Here is a 12288-nt window from a genome sequence, read left to right as displayed (position 1 = left end):
AGACTTTCAAGAATGCCCACAGAGTCCCTGTTAGGCATTAAAGGGCCCCCGTTGCATAATGCTGCCTCATTAGGAGCGCTGTGCATCTCACTGCTAGTGATCTTAAGCTTCAAATTACTTTTTGTTTCCCAATTACGCCTTGTTTGCATTTGGCTGTCTTGTGGAATGGTCTGCCTGCACTTCAGTGGATTTGTTGTTTGCGCTGCCCTAAGCTGGTTGCATCCTTTGTATGACAGGTCTTCCTTTGTAGGTAAACATCTCAAAGCACCATTTGACACAGTTCTGATTTGGGGAGAAATAATTCCCAGTGGACAGCTTGAGAGCTGTTTACAAGCCCCACTGCTAATGGGCTGAAGATGAAATCAACTCTGGTGCTTGTTCCCCTTCGTCTGTCCCCATCCAGCACCATGCCGCAGATCCTGTGCATCATCACCCCTCTGGTTTCACAGAATCCTAGAATGGCCTGAGTTGAAAAGGACCACAATGCTCATCTAGTTTCAACCCCCTGCTGTGTGCAGGGTCACCAACCAGCAGACCAGGCTGCCCAGAGCCACATCCAGCCTGGTTTGTGTTGCACAGTGGTCTGTACAAGAGTGAGAGCTGAAGCATGCAACTTCAGCCTCACGTGGCATGGCTTTGTCACAGCTGTGGTGTTTCCAGTAGGAATTTCAGCATCTCTGAAGCCCATAGCTCTGCTGTCAGAGGGTAATGCAGTGTGGGTGGCTTTGTGGTCAGTAGCTATGCCTGTGTTGGACTGTATTCAGGGTTGTTTCCAACTACTCTGATAACATTTGTTAGTACTGTAAGCTTCATTTATGCTGTGCATGATGGAAGTCAACAAAACAGACCTCCAGTAGCGAAGGCCTGGGTGTCTCAGTAGCAGTTTTAGGGGACTCCTGTAGTGTCCAGGCAAACTAATGGAGAAACCTCCAAATACAAGAAGAGTAGATGCGTATTGAAAGTACGATAATTCTTTAGATTTCATATCCCAGAACAGAGGACTGTGAAAGCAACTCTCAGAGGTCACACATCTCCTCAAGGTACCGGGGACTGAACTGGGGCTTGTTGCTGCCCTGAGCTGCCTGCTTCCTCTGCTCAGTGCCAGGCTTTGTGCAGGAGATCTGATGCACTCACATGACCCTTTGGAAGGGCCACAGTGCCTGGAGGGGGTGCTGATAGGAAAAACAATATGTCTAGCAGATACCCAGGGACTTGGTTCACTTTTGTCTGTTCTGAATGTGTCTCCCTCTCTCACATATGCTTATGTTCTACAAAACCTTGTTCTTATACAAGATTGAGTACAAAGCTGCTGCTTGGAAATTGCAAAACACAGGGAATAGTTCTAAGATTAATATACAGGGTAAGTTCTGGGTCTGTTTCCCTGCTGCTTCAAACTTTCGTTTCCATTCTGTACTCCCACTGCATTATAAGCTCTGAAAACAAAGCAGGATACGTGCATTCTTTGCCCTTGTCAGCGGCAAGCCAGCCCTGTCTGCTCTGCATCACTGCTTTGGTATTTGCTTTTATGAAGAGCTAAAATACTTCCTTTGGCAAGAGGTGAGGGCTGCAGGTGCTGGAAAATCTGCAGCTCCCACTGCAGACTGAAGGTTCTCCAGTCTCTGAGATGGTTTTGATTTCTGCTCGAATCACTGTGGAGCTGTCTGGTTATTGCTTTGGCCTGTGGAACATGGATTCATTTTATATGTGTGCAATGTTGGAAGAGCAAGAAGGCTTTCTGGAGAGCCTCGGAACTCTCAAGCGCAAGTAGGATTGAGCCTTTTGTGTAGAAGTGGAGGGCTTTTTGATTGTGAATGGTGTCCTAAGGTATTTAAATACAAGTTACTGTTCTTGTTCTGCCATACTCTGAATTGAATCAAAACTCTTTCCTTGGTAAACTTCAACTAGAATTACTGTTTGCCCTTTTTTTTTTTTTCCTTCAAAGTAACACCTGAAGTGTCTGTTCTCTGACTTTAACTGCTCTTCCTTTGTCCAGCTGCATGTACCCACGTAACTGTAACTATGCAGTGCTTTAATTTCTATCTTGCTTCCTTTCCCACTCCTAATTCTTTTCTCTCCTCTCTGCTTGCTGCTCCTGGATTGCTCACTGCAGCCTTCAGAGTACAGCTGTTACCTTGGTTCAGGATCTCGGGCGTCCTCAAGAGCCAGCTCTGCTCGGGCCAGTCCAGTGGTGAGCTCCTCTGTTTTCCTGTTCTATTTCTCTGTCCTTCACGCTCTTCTCTGCACAAAGAGGTCGTTGTCCCTCATGAGACAGTTTTTGATTCTATTAATTGGGCCATCTAGGTGATACAAGAGACAAAGAAAAGGGGTGAACCAGATGAGAAGTTACAAAAACAGAGGGAAAATAGAACTGGCATTCTTACAGGAACCTAGAGGGTTATTGTAAAGACACTAAATTGTGTAGAGATTTAAGCACATTGGCAAAGGATATTGAGGAAGAGTTTGCACTGTTGATGGATAGTGCTGCATCTCCTGTGACGGTTGCAATCAGGAAACCCTACAGCTTATTGCAGCATTCCAGTTTCTCTCCATTAGCAGTATAGTGGTGTTGCTGCAGGGCTATCTAGAAATTGGAGCTGAACATACTTGTAGATGAACATACTTGTAGACTACCAGACGAGCAGAGTCTCTAGCATCATGAAGTGCTAGAGGTAATATGTGTACTTACTTGGACAGCATTGTGATCTCCTGAGTGGTGATGGCCGGGCAAGGCATAAAAACTAAAGGCTGTGCAACTCCTGTGACTGTAGTTGGCCGAGACATCTACTTTTTCCCTTGCTTCTTACTGATAGAAAGTAGCTGTCTCCTATTTTCAGTGGCACGCTGCTGTTTTCTCTTGTTCCATCTAGTTGTTCCCACCTCTGAATACTTTGTTGTTCATTTCAGAGCAAGGCCTGTTATTGTGGTGACAGCTTTCCTTTTACAGGAAATGTGCAGCTTGCAGTAAACTCATCTGTAACCAGTCAGTCTTCACACTGAGTGTGTTTGGAAGTGTGGCGCTGCATTTTGGCGCTCCTCTTAGTGAAGCAGTGATGTGGTGATGCGAGACCTGTTACGGATTGCCTATCGTGTCCTCAAGTTGCAGAGAGATCAGGATGGTGGTATGAATTAACACACATAGCATGCCTCTCTAGTCATAACATCTATTGCCTTGGTGGCTTTTCAAGGGGGATATCTGGATACTCAAGCTAGCAAAGCAAGAAGTGAGGTAGGCTGTACCATGGAAATCTGGAGTGGTGTTTTTCAGTAACACAGACTGCCTGCAGTGATGAATGGCATCGTATCAGGTGTCTTCCATCACACAGTTCCCCCCAGGCACAGCCTGCAGTTTGGAAATGCACTTTTGGCACTTTGTTCCACAGCTGGAACTGCACAGAGTGCCTGCAGCATAGTGGGGATGGGTGCCTGAGCTCTGCCCACGTGTTTATGCTGCTTACCTTCAGCAGGGAGTGAGCAAAGGCTTCAGGTCATCGAGCAAATGCTGTCTTTCCATCTGAGGAAGGTGCTGAATAAAGTTTGTGAATAGAGGCCTTAAAACTGAATTTTAATTTTTCACAAGGCAAAAAAAAATAATTAGTATAGCTAGGGATGCCATTACAGCCCTTGAAGTGTAAGAACTGGTTGTCCCTATGTTGACATTAGCTTCCATTATGTGGTTGTTTTTTTTGCACGCGTTCTGAGTCGTTAGTGCAAGTTGCTCTTAGTAATAACAAAACACAGTTTGTCCCTCCTGGGACTTGTAGGGGATTTTTCTTATTTTAATTCTCTGCTCACTGTTTGCATGCAAGTGGGTGGAGGTGGTTTGTTGTGTCAGCCCAGAAATTGGAGAGATGCCACACTGAATTTGGTCTGCAAGGAGACAGGAAGCACTCAGGGCTGAACAGGCTGAGTTTCCAGCAAGCTTTTGTCACCTACCGGTTTGATAGTTCACTATCTGTGTGCTGTGATAAAAATCAGTGCCTAACACTGAAGGTGGATGTGATTTTTCTTAATGTTTGTGAGGCAGATGAATGCAATCGAAGCATTCCTTAGCTTGATTGACTCTCGTGAGGAATTAGATATTGAGAAGGGAAAACTTTTGAACTTAGCTTTGTGAATTAAAGAGCACGATATGCTGTCACTGAAATCCTCTCTGAGGATTCTGTTTCTCCCTCTATCACTGTTCATTAAGCAGCGTGCCAGAAGCTACAGTAAGTTTTGCCAGCTTGTGGCTGGAGATGTAGTGCCCCTCAGCAAGGGCAGGCCTTGGGATGTGAATCAAAGCATGGCTGTGAACGGCGTTTGTCGTTTGAAGAAGCTTATCACATTCTTGCCAGCAATGAAATGAAAACAGCAACAGATTTGTTTTGCATGCAAGCAGTTATCTGTGTGCTGAAGCTTTACCTTTTCCTTGCTCCAAAAGATTTACGTTGGGCGCTGGCAGGGCCTGCATCTGCTTAGACCTCTCCAATGCTCACTCGTGTTTCCGACACTGATAAGTTTGTTTAAACAACGAGCTGTGGCGTAGCATGCATTCCTGAGTGAGGATGGTTGTGACAGATCCACTTGAGACCTGACAAAGTTCAGCAGTGTTTTTCAGTGCTAATTAGTGGAGTTAAGGTGGCTCTTCCTACCAGACAACATTCAGGATCCCTGAGCCACCGGGAGCCCGTGCCAGGCAGCCAGAGGTGTGTGGTTGTGGCTGGATGGGTTGCTCTGCTGGCTATTCAGTGCGGGCCACTCTTTTTCTTTCAGGCCCTGCTGCTTCAAGAGCAGGAAACGATCTTAACTAGATCTGTCACAGCCGAGGCCTTGCTTTTAGGAAGAAGAGATCTAAGTGCAAGATCCAGGAAGACCTGATAGTGCCCTTTCAGTATGCAGAGAGAGGTGTGAGAAGGAAGGGCATGGACTCTTTAGCGGGGTCTGCTGTGATAGGACAAGGGGAAATGGTTTCAAACCAGAAGAGGGGAGATTTAGACTGGCCATAAGGATGAAGCTTTCTACAGTGTGGGTTATGAGGCACTGGCACAGGTTGCCCAGAGAGGTGAGGGATGCCCATTGACTTAAAGGTATGGGTAACTTTTCCTCTCCTCTCCTGTGTGCAGCTGGGATGTATTGCAGAACTGCTATCAGGCCTCAGGGCTGCACAGGAGGTGTTGGAGCACTTGTGTCAGGCACACTGCAGTGCTGCTGCAGCTCACTGTCTGTCCTGGGCAGTCACTCACAGAACAGCTTCAAGGGTTAGCCTGCCAGTCCTCTGTGCTGTGGAGAGGAGGACTTTTTCAGATACTGTGCTAAAGTGATTTTAGTGTCTGTGAAAAATAGGCACTATATCCATATATAGGCTTGCAGGATGGTTTTGCTCTTGTGAGGTTTCCAGCTGCGGTAAGCCTCTGATATTGCTGACATTTTTGTATCGTGGCTCAGGATTTATTTGATCTAACTTTGAGAAGAGGCTGAACTCTGATCCCACTCACTTCTTTTTACAAAGAGCAGCCAGTTGCTCTTGCCAAAGCAAAGATGTGCGTGCTGGGGTTCTTCAGAAGATTGCCTCCTTTACCTTCTTGTTTTGTACACTGAGACACGAATTGCCCAACTTGTTGACAGTGAAGGAGATGATCTGGTGAGAGACAGACCTGTGTCTTTGTAGAAATGAAAGAGGACAGTGTTCCATAAATTCAAGGTCATGTATCATTAAGTGCGTTCCTCTCAGTCTCTCTCTTAGCAAGCATGCTGGGTGTAGCGCAGTGAAACTGGAGCACATGTGTTCAATCTAGCTGCATACGATGCTTGTTATTGCATGTAGATATGGAAGGTAAGTTTTTCAGACAAGAGTTTTGTGTGACTTCAAAGAGGTTTTCCTGAATGTCCTTTGATTTCTTACTGGATCAGATGCCCAAGGGCTCCTTGGAGACTGACTGAACAGCCGGGGTTCCCCCTGCTGGCTGCCTGTGTTTGGAAAGTACTCCATCAGCGAGCTGAATGAGAACTGTGGGGAACATTCATATCAAACAGGCTTCTGTTGTTCACAAGACAATCGTTACAGCCTTTGTGGTGTCACTGCCTTATCAATGTAACATTGCATCTTTGTAACGAGGTGATATTGGGCTAAGGGAAATGGCTTTGCTCCAAACAGGTGAACTAACCAGCAGTGATTCTTACTGTAAGAAGAAAATGCTGTGGCTGTTTCATTTGTGGCACAAAATAGACGTGTGTTGCAGGGCATCGCTGGGCAGAATGAATGAAATCTGTTAGTTTTGAAACCACATGCATTTTAAAAGTTACTTAATAGCTCTGGATGATTACATCCTATCACAAGCCTCAATTATTGAAGATTGTTTTGCAAGGAATCCACAGGAAAACATCACAGTATGGGGGTGAGAGCCAAGTAGAAGTAGTATGTAAGTAGTATGCATAGCAGATATGCATGCATATCTTTCAACACGTGAGCTTTAACGTCTTCCCCTTTGTAAATGGAAGCTTTTATTTGACTCATGTGGTGCTTCACTTAAAGAAGAGAGTAAATGTCGATGTTTTTATCTTATTAAAAACATCTTTTCATCCTTATTCTGCGAGTCATTGAGGGAAAGCAGTATTTTCATTTGTGCCCTGAAGCCATAATGCAGGCTTTGCAGAAGGCAGCATATAAATTTGTGGATATAAAAAATTGTGTGTGTGTATGTATGCATTAATCTGTGGTAACACATTTGTACCTTCACAACTCTCTTGTTACACAGCAAAGCAGTGTTTGGATGGGCTGGAAAGCTGCATAATGAAACCTATGCTGTCCAGAAATGGAAGTAATGGGGTATGTGGGTAAAGTGCAGCATAGTGAGTGGAGTCATCCACACATTGCTCTGTATAACTCCAAGGAAAAGAATGTGAGCGCTGACTGATAGGAAAGACGTGGAAGTTTTGAGTTGGTTCTCTCCAATGAAATCTATTAGCTTAACCTCAGCTATGCCCTGCTTTCCTCTGAAGCAGATCTCTATTGCTTCCTCAGCCATTTCAAAATCGTTCTTCTCTTTAGCTCTCCTAGGCTCTTGATCTGGGTCAGCTGTTTGTTTTTGAGAAGAATCTTTGCAGGAAACCATCTCGATTGCTGTACTGAGCATTCCCAGAAGCTGACACCTGGGCTTCTTGCATCTGCCCAGCTTGTATGTGGTTCTGCTCTGCCTTCTGAGCATTGAACTGGTCTTGGTTCCTGGTAATTTTCTTGCTCCTAAATGCTGCTTTGGCTCCAGTCTTTTTTTCTCCTGGGCTGCTTTTAGCGTGAGTTTGGTTTTCTGAACCAATATATTGCAGGAAAGTTCTGAAGTCATAGAGCAGCTGTTTGTTTAGACTTTGAGCTGGTCCCAGATATGTGATTGCAGGGTCAGTTTTTGTCGTCTGAGCCTTACGTGGGTTTTTGCTTGAAGTCAGACACCTTTTCTCACAGAAGGAGAACACTGAACTTATTGGAGCTTCTGAGCCGTACATTTCTTTTACTTTTTTTCCTCTTCTTTCTGGGAGAGGTGCAGATGCAATCCAGTCCTTCAAACCTCAGTTGGTGCCTTGCTTTTGAGAGGGGTGGAGTTGCTTCCATTTATTTAAAGTCCATAAAACTGTACCTGCAAGAAACTGTCTTGATCTGGAAGTGCGTTCACCTTTCGTTTGAACAGTTTTGATCTCTCTACTTAAGTAAGTGGCTTTTTTAAGGTTCATTAGAGAAATTGCTAATGAAAAGTATCTCAAAGGTTTAAGAATTACCCTTCTGACATTGTTTTGCCTTCTCTTGTACTTCATTATCTAATGATTCCTTCTAAACCTTTGCTTTACAGATTGAGGAGCGGCCAGAAAAAGATTTTGAGAAGGTAAGAAGGATCTTGTGAACTGCTCTGACAACAGCACAGCTATTTTTTCTATCTCAAATTGTAGTGAGTTTGAATTAGCAGAGCTTTCTATTACTCAAATCATATCACAGAATGGCCTGGGTTGAAAAGGACCACAATGATCATCTGGTTCCAACCCCATGCTGTGTGCAGGTCACCAACCAGCAGCCCAGGCTGCCCAGAGCCACATCCAGCCTGGCCTTGAATGCCTGCAGGGATGGGGCATCCACAGCCTCCTTGGGCAGCCTGTTCCAGTGTGGCACCACCCTATGGTTTTTGAAGACAGCCTTGAAACCATCATGGTCGTTCAGGGGTTAAGTTGCCATTTAACAGCACTGACATTGCTACAGGCTAAGCCATGTGAATATTGGTTTTGTTTAGTAGAGCTTAATGGTGGTATTGCATAAAAATAGATAAAATGAAGATCGTACTGCAGCAGTGAGAAATTGGCCTTACCCCCACTACTCTAACACTGTGTTGCCACTGCTGCAGAGTAGCAAGTACAAATGAAAGCAGAATAGTTCCAGGAGCAGTCAAAAGCATCTAGGACATAATACAAGTTCTGAAAGTGTCTGGCAAGATGGTACTAGCCCCTAAGGATTCTGTCTAATTGAGAGTTAATACTTACAAGTTGACTTGTGCACAAAGGTAACAATGTTTAACTCTAGTCTCCTTTTTCTCATTACTTCTTCTTGCTAAAACTTGACCTCAGTACTTCCTGAGAGATGTTAATGGAACTTGCATTAACTTGTAGAAATGCATGGGTTCTTCTTTCCCAGCCTGATGTTAAAGCTGCCCTTGCTGAGGAGCTGAGTAACAGCAGCTCCCATTCCCCTGGGTTTGGTTTTAGCCACTCATTTCTAATGTTTCCAGTGGCATTAGAGACCAGTTAGGTGCCAAAGACACAGTTGCTGTTTTGTCATTTATCAAGAGATAAATAGTGCACGTTATGTGCATTAAAAATAATATGTAGAAGAAATATTCACAACCCTGTTTAACTGTTTGTGATTCCAGGGAGCACGTACTGTCTCAAGTCTATCAGCAGCTACCTTAGCTTCCCTGGGTGGGACTTCTTCACGAAGAGGCAGCGGGGATACGTCCATCTCAGCAGATACAGAGGCATCTATTAGAGAAATAAAGGTGAGCTGTTCTTAAAGCCAACATAAACTGTATTGAACTATGGCTTTTTTTTATCTGAGTGCCTGGGTAGTCCATAACTGAACTCCTTGGGTTTTTTTCTGAAGATTGCTTTAAGGCTGATTCTGAAATCTATTTTTAAATTGGAAATGTGTGTTCTGTTAACTTCCAGTCATTACAGCAAGTTAAAATATCTGGAATTTCCACTGGAGAGCTCAGATACGAGCAGTTCAGTCCCGTTTCAGCACCATAAGAAAGCTGAAAGCAATCGTTTGGTGGTGACCAAGGACAAAGAGGAGAGGCATAGGCCTTACAATGCATTTAATGTGATGGATGGATTTTGTACAGTCTCTCTTATAGTGCTAATACAGCCTGTATTTCAGACGTGCTTGGACAGCTTCAACAGAAGATATCAGAATTCCCCAAAAAGGATCATAGTGAAAAAGGGTAGAGAAGGGCTCTGACTGGGACACGTTGGAGACCTAGAAGTTGGAGCTGTGTCTTGGCCTTGTTGTTGATGTCATGGTTTTTCCAGTCAAGAAGAGAAGAATTAGGATAAACTTCTGACCCAGACATTCCACTCTCTAGCAAGGCTTTCAGGTTACGATCAGACTGCTTAACTTGTGTTGTAGAAATACTTACATGAGAACTTTGGATACTTGCTCTTCCATGTGCATTTGTACCCATTAGTCTCAGTGACATCACTGACCTTTCTCACCATTTCTCTCAGGATATCTATGAGTTAAAGGAGCAGATTCAAGATGTAGAAGGCAAATACATGCAGGGACTGAAAGAAATGAAGGTACTGGTGTACTGCAGTGTGAAGTGTGCTAATTAACCCCAGCTAAAAGTTCACGGAGCCAGAGTGAGACCTAGCACTGACCTTGCACACTTTTCTTCTGGGAGGGGTTGTAAACTGTGGTAATGCAATGCTTTCCAGGAGAAGTGTCCCTTCTGGTGTCTGTTGATTGTGGTGAGCAATGCTTCCAAATATGAACTGAAAGACTGCTGATTGCTATTGCATGTCTTACTTGATGTTCTGAAAAGGTAATCATTCTGCTTGCAAATGAAAATTACTAGATTGTGGGTGTGGTTTTTTGTTTTTTTTTTTTAATAGCTGTGTAACCCAGGAAGCCTCCCAAAATTGAAAGCTGGCACCAAGGAAGCACTTCCAACTTCTGCAAAGCTAGAAAGGAGTTTTGATGCAACGACTAACATGCATCTCTGGTGATCTGTACCTAAGCCACAGCAGGTCTCAATAGCAGTGTTTACTTCTGGCTTTACTTTGATGTAAAGGTGTCCAGGTGCCCAACTGTGGTGAAACTTGGTGCTAATAAAACCAAATGTAGCATGCTGAAGGAGTGCTGCAGCAACTCCCTTAACTTACTTACATGTACTTCCTTTCCAGCTAATTTCTGAGATTAGTCTTTCCACTGTTTCCAAATAATGACTGCTTTCCTGTGCTCAATATTTCTTACCCTTGGGCTGGAAAGCATGCCAAAACACAACTTGTGTTTCAGGAGATAAGTTTATACAGGCTCAAAGACAAATGCTCTTATTTGTCGATAGAAATAGAAAATAAACTGGTTCAGAATTACTGTTGTGATCATCTCACTCCGTCATCCCCAGCTCTGTTTATTGAATGGAATGGGAAGTACATGGAAGTTGCCCGTGCTATAGGAGCAATGCCAATAGTGCTGACGTTCCTAGAGAAGTTGCTTGATCTGGAAACTAAAACATTGTTTGTCTTAGCATATTCTCACTGGTTTGCCCATGTAAGACCTTTGTCACCGTATTAAAATCAAGTACTGAAAGTTTGGCTGCACAGCATGGGAATGGTCCTGATCTTTATTTTGCCACTGTCTGTTGTTACAAACCTCTCAGTCTCTTGTATTCAGGCCAAGGTGTTAAGATGGGTTTTCAGGACACTGGGATTTGTATCTTGCAGAGTAAACTTGTTAAGATGGAAAGCGATTTAGGAAAGAAAAATGGTGCATCACATCACAAAAGCTGCAGCTTTCACAGCAGATTTTACCTCCTGAGTTAGTGTACTTAGTTATACCAATGTCTCCTACCTCACACTGAAATTTGCCTGAAGTGGCTGTTAAACTGCCTTATTTTAAAGCCTACCCCACTGAGATTGGACGACCTAAAATGATCTTAAATCAAGGTTAGTTTACCTTTAAAGAAAAAGAATTTGCAACTTGTCATATCTTCATCAGCTGCTTTGAGCTGCCAGCATTCAGGGGCAGGGGGAGGAGGGAGAAGGAGGAAAACCCTGAGAAAGCAGGAGCTGAAGCAGCAGAGAACAGGAAGCGTTTTAATCCATCCCAAGGTAAGGTTTCTTGCTCTTAACAGAAGTGGGAACGCAGGGGAGGTTATCCTCACCTTGGGACAGCTGCTAAGTCTGTCCTGCAGATGATTAGCACTGGTTTCAACAGGACTACTGAGGAGGCTTGTGGTTTCATACCTTCGTTTTCTCCCTTAAGGTCTCGGCTGGCAGAGCGATGTTTTGTAGCTGACCTCTCACTGGTTGCTTGTTGTTTGCAGGACTCTCTAGCTGAAGTCGAAGAGAAATACAAAAAGGCTATGGTGTCAAATGCTCAACTAGACAACGAGAAAACAAATTTCATGTACCAAGTAGATACCCTGAAGGATGCACTCTTAGAGTTAGAGGAACAGCTCGCGGAATCCAGGAGGCAGTATGAAGAGAAGAGTAAAGTATGTATACAGAAACGGCGTGTTATTTAGCAGTGAAGGACTTGTGGGGGGCTGACATCTTTGAGAGGATCAAAGTAAATCGCTATTCCAGATTTTAAATAAGTTATTTTTTATAGAGCAGCATGCTGTGTGCTTGCAGTCATACAAGTAGAATTTTTCCTTTAGCTTGTGTTTGAGAAAGCAATTTCTGAAGTGAAGATATATTTAATATGGGAAGGATACACTGTAGTACTACTATAGTATCAGACATCCTTTTGTACTGTACATTGGAGGTAAAGATTTTGTTTGTGGTAATTTCTGGAGTATTTTAACGCATGAAACTCTCTTCCAAAGGGAGTTGTGCAGCTTGTAGATTTAAAGCAGCTGCATGGTTGAGCATTGCATTGTTTTGCATGAATTCAGCATCTGAGAGCTAGTAAGCTGGTGTTAAATAATACATCTGGTGCTTGGGTTAGCTTCTCTGAACTGTCCCTTTAGCCTGGGGGCATTTTGCTATAGTGTGCTGCAAAACATACAGTTCCTGGAGGATTTGGTGGTTGGTTTGTTTAGTTTTGGTTGCTTC

The 12288-nt window shown here is 43.8% G+C and overlaps 1 protein-coding gene across 15 annotated transcripts in view; it reads left to right on the top strand.

Moving 5' to 3' along the window:
- LRRFIP1 (LRR binding FLII interacting protein 1) overlaps window positions 1-12288 on the top strand; it is a 90326-nt gene that overhangs the window by 60093 nt on the left and 17945 nt on the right. For 8 of the 15 annotated variants that reach the window (XM_052674596.1, XM_052674586.1, XM_052674583.1 and 5 more), the window contains 5 exons: window positions 2111-2188; window positions 7818-7850; window positions 8883-9008; window positions 9736-9807; window positions 11556-11726. In XM_052674596.1, coding sequence (XP_052530556.1) covers window positions 2111-2188; window positions 7818-7850; window positions 8883-9008; window positions 9736-9807; window positions 11556-11726 — 480 coding nt within the window. The remainder of the gene's footprint in view (window positions 1-2110; window positions 2189-7817; window positions 7851-8882; window positions 9009-9735; window positions 9808-11555; window positions 11727-12288) is intronic. The other 7 variants (XM_052674589.1, XM_052674587.1, XM_052674588.1 and 4 more) reach the window with 2 other exon arrangements.

The sequence above is a fragment of the Tympanuchus pallidicinctus genome, unplaced genomic scaffold (assembly GCF_026119805.1).
Source record: "Tympanuchus pallidicinctus isolate F22 unplaced genomic scaffold, pur_lepc_1.0 scaffold15, whole genome shotgun sequence".
NCBI lineage: Eukaryota > Metazoa > Chordata > Aves > Galliformes > Phasianidae > Tympanuchus > Tympanuchus pallidicinctus.
This window is presented reverse-complemented; position numbering and strand designations above follow the sequence as displayed.